A 16,134-nucleotide genomic window follows, 5' to 3' on the forward strand; every position below is an offset into this window, starting at 1 on the left:
GTGATTTCTGCACAAAAATAGCATGGGACAGATCCAAAGCTCTGCACCTCTGAACCAGCCCCTGAATTTGTGGGACAACAGGACATGGGACAACGGGAACGAACAATGAGGTTCAGATGGGTGCGCGCAAATCATAGGCGCAGAAGCAGAGAAAGCACCAGCCAATTCACTTAATCCCTGTCCCTTCCATGCTGCAAGCTGTCACAATATCTATTGCAGCCGACAGCTATCGACCATTGCATGCCATGCCATTAACCTTTGCCACCCAACACGTCAGATGACGGAGATCGACAAAGCTGTGTGCCACATCTGAGTCAAGCAGCACACGCGAGGTGCAGGCAGAGCCGCAGAGCACACTGAAGCTGATGAAAAGTCTTACTACGACTGGGTGTTCCCTCTTGTCTATGCTTTGTCCGACAAGGTGGGCTTCATCTAGGGACGCTCTACCCTGGCCCCATGCATCCTCTGAAGGTCAATTTCCCCCAATTCCCTCATCACCAACATTTACCTGCTGCCCCCTGAGCAATTCTCCCGCATCCTTGGCGTGTTCAAGGTGACACCACAGCAAGAAAATGCAACTTGGGGGAGTTCCTGCAAATTTCCATGCTAATATCCATCCCTCTGGAAAATGTAGCCCTCCTTGGAAGGTGCAGATGGCACAGGACCAAGGTCCTGGGCATTGCCTGAGAAACAGCACGTCACATTAACATCCAAAGCTACGCTGCTTTGTGATGGTTAACATTCACAGGACCATCCTTCCCCTTTGGCAGTGCTCAGCTGCTTTTATCTCCAAGGAGCAGTCCTGAACCCACGTAAAGTTCTCACTTTGCCTTTTCTCCCTGGATTTGCAGGCTGCATGGACTGCCTTTATGGTCCCAGGAAGCTGTTTCTTTGACTCCACGTAGGTCTGCATCAGGCATTTTACTGCTTAGCTGGGAAAAAAAATAGTAGCACCTATGAAAGAAGCCTGGACTTCTACATTTCCTTTCACATGTCCCTTTTCTGCTATGAGCTTCACTAATTTTTCCCCCAGTGGGCAACACTAGGAGCTCATTCACTTTTCCGCAGCCAATTTCACATCAACCTGTGGGATCTGAACATCTTCTGAGACTTCTATCAAGCCTATGTCACCTGGACAGGGGGCTTAAATATTATTTGGGGTGGACAGACTCACACACACATACACAAGATTCATTTTCTCAGGAAACCACAGGCTGAAGAACAGCATAATTAGCTTGTTTACCTTTAGTTGAATCAACTCGTTAATTCTGACTAGCCTGAAGGGTTTTCTCCAGGGACACCTATATTTGGCTACTTGATTTGTTATGAGAAGAAAGAGTTCTTGGCACTTGCTTGAGGAGACAGGGAAAAATCTTGGCAGCAGCTACCCACATTTTTTGGAAAACATTTACTTTTGCATCCCAGCATAATGGAAGGTGACAATAAGAATGATTGTCCAAGCCTGACTTGGAGCCAGTCCCTCAGGGAGGTTTCATCAAAGTTCCTGCCTGCTTCACCTCTATTTCCAGGGAGGATGGGGCCAGGTCTGAGGACAGGAGGCTTTGTGTCCTGGAAGCAGGGAGGGCCTACAAGGTGAAGAAGGTGAGGCCAAGCCTAAGGTGCCAAGAGCAAGGCTGTTTTACTGGAGAGGAGGAGGAACCACCTCAGCACTTATTAGCAACAGGCATAACCCGGGGCCAGACAAAACTCTTGCCTGACTCAGACTCATCACCCATCGCAGCCACCTCCCAGTTCTACCACCAACCGACCATTAAGACCCTTGGTTGAGCAGCACCATCTTTCCACAGTACCTTCAACACGAGTGTGGGATATATGGGGTGCAGGGAAAACGGGGGGATGAAGGAACTTTGGCCAACCCTCAACTCCAAGCCAACCAGGAAGCAGAGTGACCCTGTGCCTAGTGACACTGTTGCTGTCATGGAGGTTACACAGGCCCCTAGATTAGCTCGCAATTGCACCTAGGACCTGCAGATCCTACACATCAATGCACCCTTTAATCCTCATGCCCATGACCCACAACTCTCCTGAAAAAAAATTTCATCAAGCCTAGCCCAACCTGAGGGCCAGCAATTTCTTTTTCCAGTAAAAATGAGAGAGAAAAATAGCCTAAACATTTTGCTCCTAATACTCAACTTAAAACTTTTTCTTTCTTTGCTTCATGCTGTTGCTCTCTCTCCTCCCCTCCCTGTCTCACAGAAGTGTGACTAATCCTCTTCTTTCCCTTGCACCGTTACCTTGAAGGTATTTATAGAGTGTGATCATGTTCTCCTGTGTCTTTCTTCCTTTTTCAACTTTGGATAAATCAAGCTTCCTCAGACCTCTCTTATGTGTCTTATCTTTCACGAGGTCATGCTAACTGCAATGGCAAGCCAAGAAAGGCTTTGCCTGTTGGAGAAGACACTTCAGAGCTGGTAGAGCTGCTGCACAGGCTCTGCAAGAAACTTCTGATGGACTCGCTCTGCGTATGCACATCCCTGGCCCCTTGCCGGGTCTACGTGCTTCTGGGTTTGCACGCACCTGTGTGCATTAGAAACAGAGGGGATTTATCTGTTCCTGAACAAATTAGCCAGCGCTATCATTTATTTTATATTATCTCATGTCATTGTTAGTGTTCTGCCTTCTGAGCTGGAAGCAGCAGAAAGGAAGATGGATGTCGGGGGTTGAAAGAGATTAACCTGAAACATGTTTATCCAACATAATCTGCAGGCTCTCTGAGAAATGGACAGTGCCTGGGAGGGGAAGGGTGGTCTCCCATGCTGTTACTAGGATAGTTAATTAAGGAAATTCAAGGTGATTGCTCAAATGACCCAGAGCTGCCTCATTCATGCTATTAAACTCTCTTCCCCTTCAAAACAGAGCAACCACTTGCAAACCAACCCAGAATGTGCTCGCTCCTGACTAATGCCCAGAAGATGGCTAGATGGCCATGGCCAAAACCACTTCAGGGATTTTAATAGGTGTGGAAATCAAATTCCCATGGCCCCAAAGGCTCCTGGGCACTGTGTGTTTTATGAGTGCCCTCCGTGATCCTCAGCAGAGTCGCCAACTCCAGGTACTTCCAATCATCACTGTGACTGGAGCCATCAGGTCAGCGCAACAGTTGGAAATTTCCCATTGGACTTCTTTTTTTCTCTTTTAACCATGGGAAAATTTGTTCCCTGGAAAAAAATGGGGTTTTCAAGTAGGAAAACAAAGTGCTAAATAACGTTTTAATATTACTTCCTTCGTCTTTCTTTTTTTTTTTTCTTTTCAGTTTGGTACATTGAAATGATGGCTCCTTGACTGCTCCCTCCATCACCAGCTGCCCTCTTGGGGGAGAAGGAACCTTTGGGGCTTAGGTGGGGTTCATCTCATTAAACCTAAAGCAAAATCAAGGGAAGGTCTAAAATTGTCACACTGATTCTCTTCCCAGTCCTCGGAGATAACATTGGTCTGTAGAGAGGGTGGGTGTCCCTCTGGCCCTGCCAATCTCTCTACACTGATTTAAAGGAAAAGTTCAGAAGACCAGGTGAAAACCAAGTGGGTGAAACCCATCTCCTGCAGCCTGCTGGGACCATCCCTGTCTGGTGGGGGTCAAGTGAGAAACAGGGTCCGTTTCTCTTCCTGTCCAGGGTCCCACTGAGAAGACCATTTTATGTTTTCTTAATAAAAGCAAGTAAAACAGAACAGAAACATCTAGGGCTTTATTTTAGTCCTCATTTTTCTTCCCCTGGAATTATCTTCAATAAGCATTTTATTTTCCACTCGCTATCTTTTATTGCAATTTTTACTATTCCTGATTTGTCACTGTTGTTCAGAAGCCAAATTGTACAAAAAGCCCAGTATTTTTCTGGGGGAATGAGTTTCTATTTTCCAGCCTGCTCTTCTATCTGAGGCTTTTATTTTTTGCACCCCATGGCTACTCCTGCCTCTGTGGCACATCGCTGAATTCAACCCCTTCTCTTTAGCAGCGCACATCTCTAATCCCGTCGCAAAGCAGGATCACTGATCCCTGTGTAGGGGATATGGGAAGATTTTCAGAGCAGATTAGTCAGCTACTGCACTTGAATTCAGTTCCTGCTTGAGTACCAAAATAAGAGCTCAGTAGACTGTGTGCACAGCAGGTGCTGCTAAAAATCACATTGTTCCCGATATGCTGATGAGAAATTTTGATCCCAACTTGTAGTTACCTGCTTCACACAGGCACAAATATCCCAGGTCACACATTACACTGTCACCTGGTTCTGCCTCACAGTAACTTTCCTACTTTAAAAATATCCTTTATTTTACACCGTGATGCAGTGAGTTTGCACCATTTTCCAAAACCTGAGAGACACCCAGAAACAGATGCCAGATTCCTTACGCGGTGGGAGAACATCCAACCTGCAGATTAGGCACTTTTGGGGGGAGTTCACCAGATTTCTTTTTGTTACTTGGGGTTATTTTGTTCATTTGTTTCTAAGTTTGTTTTTTGCTTTAGCATTTCAGATTATAATTAAAACTTACTGGTAATGTGATAGCATATAATGAACTCAACTAGAGCTCTGGACCCCCTCGAGTCAGGTACTTAATTACAAACAGGCTTTCCAGCACACAGTAAGGATTGGCCTGGCTGGGTCTGTAGGGAAAAAGAATGAAGCAATACTAGGAGAGGAAGATAAATTTCCTTGCATTAGTCCCAGGAGGGTGGTAACTCCAAAGCTGCTTTACCCAGTGCTTGTGCCTCCACACTCCATGCTGGCGGATGGGTCCCCGAGCTGTCACTTCACATGCACTTTGCCTGCAGAGACTCACATCACCTTTTGCAGATGGGGAAAACCAACCCTTAGGGCTTGCCCAGCTCCAGAAAGGCTCTCGGATCTTTACAGTCCTACACTTTCATCCTCCCAGCTCCTGGATTTCTTATTAAGCTTCATCTGCGTCTTCTGTCCAACCTCTCAGGAGCCCTTTCACCTCCGCTTCTCGCCTCCAGCCTGGAATCAGCTCGGGGCTTTCTCCACCCTTCCCTTCCCACACCTCCTGGCCCTGATGGAGAAGTCCCACGTCACAAGTTTAATGCAGTTCCTGATCTTTTTTCCCAAAACAACAGGAGAGCCCCCTAAGGCTGGATCCTAGAGGAGCTTCCTCATCTGGGTCTCAGGACATTTCCTTTAGTTTATCCCGGCAAACTTCTTAAATCATCACAAAAAGGAGACGAACTTTCCAATCAAATAGGGAAAACCAAGAAATTCTCTGGGAATGGGGCACCTCACCACCTTTCAGGAGATCCTTGGGGCAGCACAGCTTATGGCTTTAAAGTTTGCTAAAGCCTACAAAGCCTGACAGGCCCCCAGATGATCCCATCATCTTCCCAAAGGGAAACCTTTTCTTCCTTCCTTTAAGTAATCAGATGTTGTCCTGGTTGAAGGCAAAGCTTTTATTTCTAACACCCAGCTCGAGTTCCTCTTCATTCCAGCTCCTTGCGAGGCGGAGAACAACTCCTTCACATCACCTTGAAGGTATTTATAGGCTGCGAGCACCATGACCCCCCTGAGCACTTTTTCCCACACTAGAAGGAAAGCTTAACTGAGATGACTCTGCCCGTGCCCTCTCTCCAAACGATGATGTGGCTGTGACAGGCAGACCAAGGCGTGCAGTTTCTCTCAAGCAGCCTCGCTGGGTTATGTTCTTTTACAAGAGGAAGAAACAAAACAAACAGGTTGTAAGGGGGGGGGGGGGGGGGGGGGGGGGGTGGGAAAAAGCCCTACTGTGAAATTGCTATAACTCATGTGTCAAATCAACTAACCCTTGCAAGGAGGAGTGTAATTTCTCACCGTGAAGAGGAAACACTTAGGCAAGCTCAGCCTTGTCTGGGGCTTTACACAAACAGGTCAAATGGCTTTGATTCATTCCAAGCCCTGTCTAATAATTCAGCGTGCTGGTTTGCTCTCCTCTCCATTAGTAGATGGCAAACACATAGTCCTAACCTGCAGCCTTTATTACAGCAGATTCAGTGTGCATGGATTTATGTTGCCTCAAGCCTTGTGACATCTTTTTAAGGTGCCTTCTGCTGTACATACAGAACATCAAAGGAAAACACAGACAGCAACAAAGAAAAAAATGCGCGGTGCTACAAGAGACATCTGCTACCTATTTCCAGATTGCAGGTAACAGAGTCAGCTGTATAATATCTGAGAGATATTGCTGTGAAGGCTGTCATGGGGAGATGCATTTTTCTTCACATGCATGGAAGTTAAAATCTCCGAAGAAATAGCAAGCCTGTTATTAAGACTTGTTTATCCAAAGACACAGAGACAGGTAGCTATGAGGAGCTATGAGATTCCTCCTGGCTTTTCTCCCTGGAGCAAGTCTGAAGAAGGGGCCAAGCCGGCTGCAAGCCAAATCACTGTATCTATAGCCAACACTTTGGGAGACAGTCTGCACGTCCTGGACACCAGTTATGGGAGATGCAGATGAACAATGGACAGAAAGAAATTCAAGCTGTAATCATGGTGGAGCTGATACTTATGGAGGGTCCAGTATGGGCAGAAGGATGAAAACAAAATAGAGCAAAACATTTAGCAAAGGCTGCCACGGTAAAAGAAGATGAACTGAGAAATTCAAAACCCTTTACGATTGATTTGACTGTTTCTGTAAAATTCTCACGGACAGGACCACATGAACTCTGTACGAGTGGTGGCCCAGACACCAGTTTTGCTCCAAAAAATTTACAGCCATCATCCAAGTGAAGGCTCCCTTCCCATGAAGCTGTAGCTGCCCTGTGTTTCCTTTGCTCTGATTAATCAAGGATGACGGGATTTCCCACGTGGCTGCCGCAAAAGCATCAGCCAGCCTCATTTGATACAAAGCTTGAAGCAAAAGCTGATTATTTTGCAGAGATTGTGTTCAGTTCACCATCTCTGAAGGCACCCTGGAGCTCTCCCAAGACCTGTCCTAAGCGTTTGCTGGGTCCGGTTCAGCTCTGAGCCTCCAGAGACCACAAATTGCCCAGACAGGGACTCCCAAAGATGCTCCCGTTGCTGCCCATCACAAGCACCCCTACTCCCCGTGGCTTTTGCAGCCCTGAGCTGGTAAACTCCCTCAAGGCAAAAGAGATCTGAAACACGTGTGCAATGCCTCCTGCAAGGCCGTCTTGCAGTTACAGACCTGCAGCTCGGACAGAAGCATTAAAGTTAAGTCTTGAGGCGAATTACATGCTTGGCCTTTTTCTTCATTGTACAAGTAACAGGAAGAAAGGAGGAAAGCAAACCCCATCAGCTTCTCAGGTCTTAACTCGCAGCCCTTTAGCATCTGGACCTGTTTAAAATCCCATCCCACAGTGGCCTGCCGTCCCCTTGGGGGCAAGGAATAGATGGCTTAGCCTGGCGATGTATGAAAGATGAGCAATTTGATCCTGCTTTTGGAAGAAGCACCAGAAAACCTGCCCCATTCCTTTCTCCTCAATAAAGTGGACCCATGAACTTGAAACCAGCTGTCTGCACTTGTGTGTCAAAACGACCCCCCCTGCCCATATGTCAGCAGTAGCGTGGGGAGCGCCGCTAATAACTCTGTCAAAGCACTCAGTGAGGGCAGGTATTGCAGACAGGATTTTCCAGTTGAATTCGATAAATCAAAACCACAGCGCAACTATTTTTACTGCATCTTTCATGCAAACTGCTTTCCAGATGGCTTTGGACAGAAAGAGGAACACGTGCACTGGGGAGCTGCCTGTAGAGGAAGAAGAGGGATTCACGTGAAGGAAGGTGAAAAGAGATGACTTAAGAGTGACCAGATATGGCCAAGGCAGTTTTGAGCTGGGGAATACATATCTAATCCAATGGGACACGAGGAAACACTTTTTTTCCCCGTGAGGACAGTCAAGCAGTGGACCAGGGGCCCAGAGAGGTTTATTCAGTCTCTATTTCTGGGGGTCATTTGTTCCTTCAAGCCACCTGCTGCAGGCAGCTAAATCCCAGTGCCCCCAGCAGCTCCAGTGAGGTGGACCAGAGAGTGCAGGAGTTGACCAGGCTCTGAGGACACACCAGAGGTTTGGCCATGCCACTCCCAGTGGCATAGAAAGATGTGTCAGGGCTGAGGGACTGAAGGACCCCCAAGGCAACTCTGCAGCTGCAGATGGATGCTTGGAAATATTCATGAAGATAACAACCTTTCTTAACACATATCAAGCTCACTACAGCTCAGCAACAGCCAGATGTGGCATCACTTGTTATTAGACCCAAATCCTGGAGGAGTCACGGGTGATTTAAACATGATGTCACCTTAGAAGATACCTATGCTTCCTGCACGCTCATTTTTCTCCCCTGTGGCAGTCCCAGGTTCTCCTTATCCAGGACAAATGGTGGCTTCACCTTTTGGAAACCCTTCCTGCTCTCCATAAAACAGTCCTGGCTCCTGGTCCTCCATCACCTTGACCACCACAACCCCCTCCTGGACACACTCCCCTACCCAGTCACACTAAACTTGGGTTTCCTCCTTTTCCATCTCCAGGACCTGATGCCCATCTATAGCTCCGCTCCCCATCCACCTCTTCAAACTCATCCTGTCAACCATGATTTTGCACTCTGCTTTCATCAAGAGTCTGGCCCCAACATGCCCATATTTGAATCTTTAAAGCTGTGATGGCCAAAAGAGAGGAAGGCAATCCACACGAGGTAGTGGAAATGTCTTCCCAGCCCTACTCCCCCACCCACTGTCACACAGCTCGCACCATCAGTCCATCCAGGCTTGAAGTTCACTGCCAGGAGGTGTTACCAGAGGGGAGTTTTGACAGATGTATTTGAAACAAGGGAGCTGTACTGAACTGAAGATTGACAGGAACAAGCTTTTCATAGTTTTGTTCCATTTTATTTTTTCAGTGAAATGTGTCCTTCTAAAAAAAAAATTGTTTTAGCAGAACTACCTTTGAATTTGTCCTCTTTCTCTTTTGGGTTTAGACGAAAGAGGTCATTTTTTTTTTTTTTTTTTTTTTTAGGGAAGCAAAAGGAATATAATATCCACCGGAGGGAAAAAGAAATCACGGATATCTTGGTAGTTGAGTATTTTTATCGAAAGGTGGCAAACCTTAGCGACATTAAAAGTCATGTTTAAAAATGACCAAGTGGAAAGTTATAAAAATGAACAAGTCTTGTGTGAAAATGATTAAGGGAATTTCAGGCACAATAGAAGTCATCTGTGAAAATTGCCAGGAGAGCAGAGAAGACATTTCTGTCTCTAAAAGGAAAATAAAACACTATTCACAGTAATTCATACTAATCATTAGACTTAAGTAGTACTAATTTTTACCCAGCAATAATTACTATTTAAGGCTCCAGGGCTCTGGAAAAAAATACTTTCTGGGTGTGGCGAGATCCTTGCAGAGGAATTTGCACAACGTTTGCGGACAGCCTGTTGAGGGAGAAGTTTTATTTCTCCTCCGCACCAATACAGAGAGACATAAATATCACATTCTTATTGATGCAAATAACGGATTGCTCCTGTCAAAACCGACAAAGGCACTAATTTAAGGAGCATTTCCCTCTCGTACACACAGATGCATTTTTTTCAAGAGATTTTTGCTCTCCCCCTGGGATCTGAGTTCCCAAACCAGGTGAAAATCCGCCAGACGATCTCTTGTGTTTGATTGCATCTGTGAAGAGCCTGTGGGAAACATATGCCAGAAATTATGCTAACGACCAAGTGCAGTAAAACTTGCCAGGTAAACGCAGCAGTTGCCGGCAGAAGACAGCCCAGATGCCATTTCGGGACCCTGCCCTCCATTGCAGTGGTCCAGTAATGACTCTTGGTCCCATGGGGACTTCACAGCAAACTACTGCTTTCAACTCCAGCCCAGATTTTTGTTCTAACCCTTTAATTAATTTTTTTTGTTAGTGAAGGGACTGATGTGTCCTCTGAAAGCTGCACAAGGGATGGGCAGTGCTCTGGAGGCTGCTGACAGGTGTAAACCCAGTGTCCTTGTAAAATTAATTCTATTATTTATATTTAATCATATCAGTGCTTTCTAGAGCACTGATTTTCCATAAAGTCTTCCTGAATGCTTCACCACTGTCCTGTGGGTGGGATTTCTAGCCGATACCACACATGAAAGCAAATATCAGTGGACACTACAGTAATGATGAACTTCCCCAAAGCCATGTCCATGTCCCCATTTGTGTGCTCCTGTTCTGTCCTTGCCTTCATGTGTCTGCTGGTGAGACAGGTCAGGGAGCTGATCTGGCTGAAAAGCGGTTGAGAAAAAGAAAAAATACGTTCAACTATATAAGTTGCCAGGTCTGGGTCACCATTTGTGCCTGTGCCACCGGGGAGCTGAGTATGAAGTGACAGCAGGAGCTCTCCATCCAAGCTAGATGATGGCGACGCTGCCTGGTCCCACATCAGAGAGCCCTAATTTCTCCAAGCCCTGCCTCCTCCACCTAGGATCACCCCAAAAATGTTGGGGGTACGCACAGACACACACAAAAAGCAAGGCTCTCACACTGCAGCCCACACGGTGTGGGGCCAGCCTGGGTGAAGCTGGAATTGCCATCCTTGCAGTTGTAGAGGCTGCCGTGTCCAGCCCGGCACCCCTGATCCCTGTGGGGAATCTCCTCAGGCATATCTGAACAAGCAGCCCTCGTCCATCCGTGACACAATCATCTAGAAAATATCTAGAGAAAAGGCTGAGGGCATCAAGTGGCATCTGCCGTCACGGTGCTGAGCCTGCGGGGTCAAATACCAGTTCAGAGGTGAAAAGGTCCTTCTGGAAACCCCAAGATCAGAAGACCAAAAGGTGAATACTAGCTGATGGCTTTGCTCTGGCTCGGACTGGGGGTGATGTGTGTGTCCTTAACACCTGCCCCCTACTCCCAGTTGCATTGCTGACAATGGAGAGCTGGCCATTTGCTCTTTTCTTTAAGTCCACTTTCTCTAGAGAAAAATCAATCAGTCCACCAGCCAGTCAATCAGGCAGTCAATCAGTGAGGCAGTCAATCAGAACCACTTGGAAAATGGATCCCGCAAAGACCTGGACTCCCACCCAGGGGCCCTGTGAGCCTCGCAGGAAAAAAATCCCCAGCTCTGAGGGTGGTTGAGAGCTTCCCCAGCCCAGGGCACAGCTCCAGCCCCTGCGAGGCAGCAGCCACCCCAACCTGGGGCATGTCCAGGTCCTGGTGCTCCCCCAAACCTCTGGAGGAAAGCATTCCCTGGCTGGAGATGGTCCCTTTGGGGGGGTGGGGGGGCGTCGAAATCCCTCCCCCCTCCGCCTCTGGGACTTGTAAGTGTTGCTGCTGCTGACATCTAGTGACAGAGAGAGCCGGCAAGAGGAGTTACCTGGAGCTCTGACAAAGCCTTCCCCACCGAGGGAAAAACCTACTCGGGGTCTTCCCCAGGAGGTGGGCTCACAGCAGGGATGCTCGGGGTGCGGAGGAGGCCGGGCCGGGATGTCCCAGCCCCTTCCATACATCCCAAGCCCTTTTCCTCCCCCAGCGGCCACCCAAAAAGGACCTCTTCATCCTAACCCCTGCCTCCCTCCCCCCCCCAGCCTTTTCTGGTCTATTTAAGCATAGACTCATTCTTGGCTTTGCTATCTCAAAGAAGCACAGGGAGGGGGGGAAATAAAAATACTCTAAGGGCAGCTGGGGGGGGGGGGGGCTGCAACCAGGCAAAACCAGGCGGGGAGGGGCTGCCAGCCCCCAGGTACGGCTCTTCCCGGGGGTGCGGGGGGCCCCGGGAATTGCACAGAGGAAAACGGTTTGTTTCCAGCTGGGGAGAAGCAGGATGAGAGCGGGATGCTCAAAGTGCGGGTGATGCAGCCCACATCCCCACCGGTACGGTGGCATCCCACGGGCGACAGCATCTCCCCGCCACGGCAGTGGACGAGGGCTGCCTTTAGAGCTGATAGAGGGATGGGGGGGAGAGCTTAGCCCCCCGCTCCCGGTGAAAAAAACCAAACAAACAAACGAACAAAAACCTCAACAAAAAAAAAATAAAACCAAAAACCCCAACAAACCAAACAAGAAAAAGCCCTGAGGACAGCCCAGATCGGCGCTCAGGACACGGTGCACGGCGCTGCACAGCACAGCCCTGGAGCTGGGGCTGCCAGCCCCCCCCCCCACCGCCCCCCACCGCCCCAAAACCCCGACATTTTCCAGCTTCCCCGTCACCGTGGGGCTGCCCGGCGCCGTGGAAAATCTGCCTTCCCCCCCCCCCTTTCCCCGAGAACACATCCCTCCCGGCTCCTCTTCCCCGCCAAGAAGTGTCTTAATTCCCGGGGTAAATTTAGCCATTTCCGCGGCTGGCAGGACTATCCGGAGTGACAGGAGGGAAGAGCCGAGAGTGAAGGAGAAAGCTGGGTGATGCTGGGCTTGCCACTGGGGTGCTGGGGAAGTGGGGGCACCTCCCGTACCGGGGGGTGGCCGAAAAAAAAAAAAACAAAAAAATCCCGTCCCCGCAAGGATGCTCCCCAGCAAAAAGTTGTCCCCCCTCCCCGTGCTCGCCGCTCTACTCACCCAGGAGGATCAGCGTGCAGAAGTAGAGGATGCCCCTCATCCTACCGCTCGCCCCGGCTCGGCTCACACCCACTCGGCTCGGTTCGGCTGGGCTCGGCCCGCGCAGGCGGTGCGGAAGGATGCGCGGAGGCTGGGCAGGGCGGGAGGCGGCCCCGCCGCCCCGGCCCGGCCCTCCCGGGCCGAGCGTTCACACGGCGGCCGGCTCAGCTCCGCTCTGACTCCGGATCGTGCCCGCAGCCGGGCTCCCGCCGGCCGCTCTTCGCCGCATCCCTCCGGGGCAGCTGCGGAGAGGGCACTTCCTTATTTATTTATTTATATATATATATATATATATATATATTTTTTTTTTTTTCCTCCCTTTCCCTTCTTTCAGCAGCAAACTTCTCTCCGCCGGGCGGAGGTTCCGCGCCGTGCCCAAGCGGCGGGGCAGCCCTCGCCTCCTTCCCCGCGCTGCCTCCGCCGCCACGACTCCGCGGGGAGGGGCTTGGCTGCCCGGCCCCGCTCCGCCCCCCCCCCCCCCCCCCCCAAGCTCCGCATCCCTGTCCCCGGGGAGCATGGGGGGTGGGGGGGGGTGGAGGGTGGTGTTGGTGTCTCCCCAAACCCGGAGCACCTCGTGGTCCTGTGTCTTGGGCGAGCCCCAAGCGCCCCGGGGTATGGCCCCTTGCACCCCTTCCAGCCCCGAGCTGTCTTCTTTTCCCCTCGCAGCCCTCCTAGAAGGTCCCCGCATTCCCCCCCCCCCCCGCCCCAACCCCTCATCTCTTCGCAGCCTCAGCCTCGCTGAGGTTGAGAGCACCAGCCCCATCCTCTTGGGACTTGTGTCCTGGTCTTGCCTGTTTGCTGAAAGAGACGCAGCCCTGAAGTCTTGGGCCACATCCTACCACCCCCCCCCTCCCAGCCATGATACCTCCCATTCACCTCCTGCAACACGATCACCTCCCAAATCTCCTCCAAACGACACCTCTGTGAATTCAGGTTCTTGTGCTTCCACTGAGGTCTCCACACCTCCTTCGCCATGGTGCACTGAGCCCATCCAGTCCCTAAAGAGGTCCCTGGGTGCTTCTCCCACCCCCCAGCCTCCCCCACGTTTACTCCCCCTGTCCCAGCAGCTCACCCTCTTTTAGGAAGCCAAGCAGCAGAGCCTGGCTCCTTCATCTTTACGATGATGAGCGAGCATCATTTTCCACTGCCTCCTTTTCATGCATGGGGTAGCTGAGACACAAAATATGAAGCGATGTCTTCAGGTTCACCCAGGAATTGAGTGACCCGTGGAGTAAGCAGCCTCATTCCCAAGTCAGTACCCTGTAAACACAGACACCTCTGCCCCTCCTCCTAATGCAGGCTTGCCCTTTTGGAGGTCTTATTTTCTCTTCTCTTTCCCTCTCCTCTCCTTTTCTCTTTTCTTCTCTCTTCCCTTCCCTTCTCTCTTATCCTCTCTTCCCTCCTCTCCTCTCTTTTTCCTTTCCTTTCCTTTCCTTTCCTTTCCTTTCCTTTCCTTTCCTTTCCTTTCCTTTCCTTTCCTTTCCTTTCCTTTCCTTTCCTTTCCTTTCCTTTCCTTTCCTTTCCTTTCCTTTCCTTTCCTTTCCTTTCCTTTCCTTTCCTTTCCTTTCCTTTCCTTTCCTTTCCTTTCCTTTCCTTTCCTTTCCTTTCCTTTCCTTTCCTTTCCTTTCCTTTCCTTTCCTTTCCTTCTCCTCTCTTTCCTCTTTTTCATCTCTTCCCTTCCTTGCCTTTCCCTTCTTTTTTTTTTTTTTTGTTTTTTTAATTTCTATCCCTTCTTTTTCTTTCTTCTCTTTTTCCTCCCCTTTTCCTCTTCTCTCTCATCCTCCTTAACTCAGAGGCTCTTCTGATGATTCAGAGAAGCACTGGGGCACTTTTTCCACACTGAAAGCCCAGACAGAGATTTTGAACATTTTCAGCAAGAACTTTCTTGACTGCTGGGTCAGGTATTTTAGCTAAACAGTTATTTAAATGCTCTGGGAAAGTTTTTTCACTGGAGCTGTTCAGGGTTCTTAATTCGCATTTTCTTGTGGCATCACCTCATTAATCCTCCAGCAAGTTCTCCTGGAAAACCAAAGGAATTGCACATTTTTATTTTTCATGAACAAATCAGAGAAGGGAAATAATTCATACAGCCATTTGCAGGTCGTTTATATAAAGTATAAAGAAGTTGAGAAAATATGGTTGGTTTTTTTGTTGTTTTGTTTTTTTTTTTTTTTTTTTCCCCCTTGGTAAATCAAAAGGAAAGTGTGATCCCTGGTCTTCCTCTCCTTTTGAAAGTTTCTACCATGCTCCAGTCCAGAGCTGTTCATTTAGCAAGTTTTCTAGTCCTCTGTCAGAATTGAAAACTTGTAAATAAATGAATGTTTTTAATAACTGTATTCCACATCCAAAACGAGCAATTCCTGAGGTGCTCAGTGGGGAAAAAGAAAGTGTTAATAAAACCTCTTTCAGAGTAAAATAGCATTACTCTTGAGCTGTTGTTTATTTTTTTTTTTTACTTCTTAAAGAATAGTATGATTGTGTTTAAACAAATTTCAATATGAAATTGCTATGAGATGCAATTGAAACATCTAACTTGGAAACTGGGGAAATGATTGGATTTTTCTGCTTATTATTATTTTTAATTATTTTGTGGATTTTTTTTTTAGCATTCTATTTTTGACGTAGCGATTTGTCCAGGAAAAATAATATCACTGGCACACATGTGACTTTCCGTGGGTCTTTTTAACAAATGAAAAAAATATTTTCCTTGGAAAATATCTGTCTTCCCCTCAGGAATGAGATATTCTGATGCTCTTGGACCGAAAGAGCCCCATCACCCCGTGCATTAAAGAAGGGATGGGTTCGGCTCTGTGTCAAGGATGTTGAGAACAGGGATGTGGGGACTCGTTTTCCCTGGCACTCTGTCTTGTCCCTTTGTTGGGGTCTGAGCTGCAAAAAAACACCCTTCTTTTTGGTCAAATTGGGGAATCTGCATCAACCTCCTCCATCTGCACAGGTGGAGCTGGAGGAGGCTTCGCTGGCCCCTCTCGGGCTACGGACAAGCTACAGCCGCCCTCTCCAGACAAGGGGAAGCTGTCAGGGAATCAGTGCTATGAAAGCAACATTTCTTCCTAAGTTTGAAGAAAAAAAAAAAAAATAGTAAGGGGTTTTAGGGATGGGGAAAGTCCAGGCACAGACAACCCCCACTGCCCATCCCAACAGGGAGAGGCATTTCCTGCCTTTTCTGTAATTATTTTCATGGGGGGGGGGGGGGAACCCATACACTGGGAAAAGCCACCCAGAAGAGACAGGCTGCAAATACTGTGAAGAGAGAGGGATCGTTGTTCCTTGCTGCCTTATTTATCAGATCTGGGCTTTCTCCTAATTGCTGGGTAGAAGCTGAGATGAATAAAGTTAAGTAAAAACCACTCCTTCCCTGCACATACCCATATCCCTCCTAAAATTACCTGCTACCTTTCCTTACAAATGAATCTAGGTATTGATCAGTCAAGTGTAAAAATATCCCATTGTTGCTCATGTTAGACCTATCCCAAAAAGCTGCTCCCCAGAGCTCCAGATAACAGATTTAGTAAAGGCAACGAAAGAAAGAATTGTTTGGGTAGGTCCGTGGAGAAATCACTGGGCAGGGAAGGCACATAAAATATGCTGATTA

The 16,134-nt window shown here is 48.5% G+C and overlaps 1 protein-coding gene across 1 annotated transcript in view; it reads right to left on the reverse strand.

The window, feature by feature from the left end:
* Positions 1 to 12,949, reverse strand: part of GFRA4 (GDNF family receptor alpha 4) — a 76,995-nt gene extending 64,046 nt beyond the window's left edge. The window contains exon 1 of the mRNA XM_033007060.2: positions 12,483 to 12,949. Coding sequence (XP_032862951.1) covers positions 12,483 to 12,522 — 40 coding nt within the window. The 5' untranslated portion in view covers positions 12,523 to 12,949. The remainder of the gene's footprint in view (positions 1 to 12,482) is intronic.
* Between the last annotated feature and the right edge of the window lie 3,185 nt (positions 12,950 to 16,134).

This window comes from Tyto alba, unplaced genomic scaffold (assembly GCF_018691265.1).
Source record: "Tyto alba isolate M040663 unplaced genomic scaffold, T.alba_DEE_v4.0 Super-Scaffold_6, whole genome shotgun sequence".
NCBI classification, from domain to species: domain Eukaryota; kingdom Metazoa; phylum Chordata; class Aves; order Strigiformes; family Tytonidae; genus Tyto; species Tyto alba.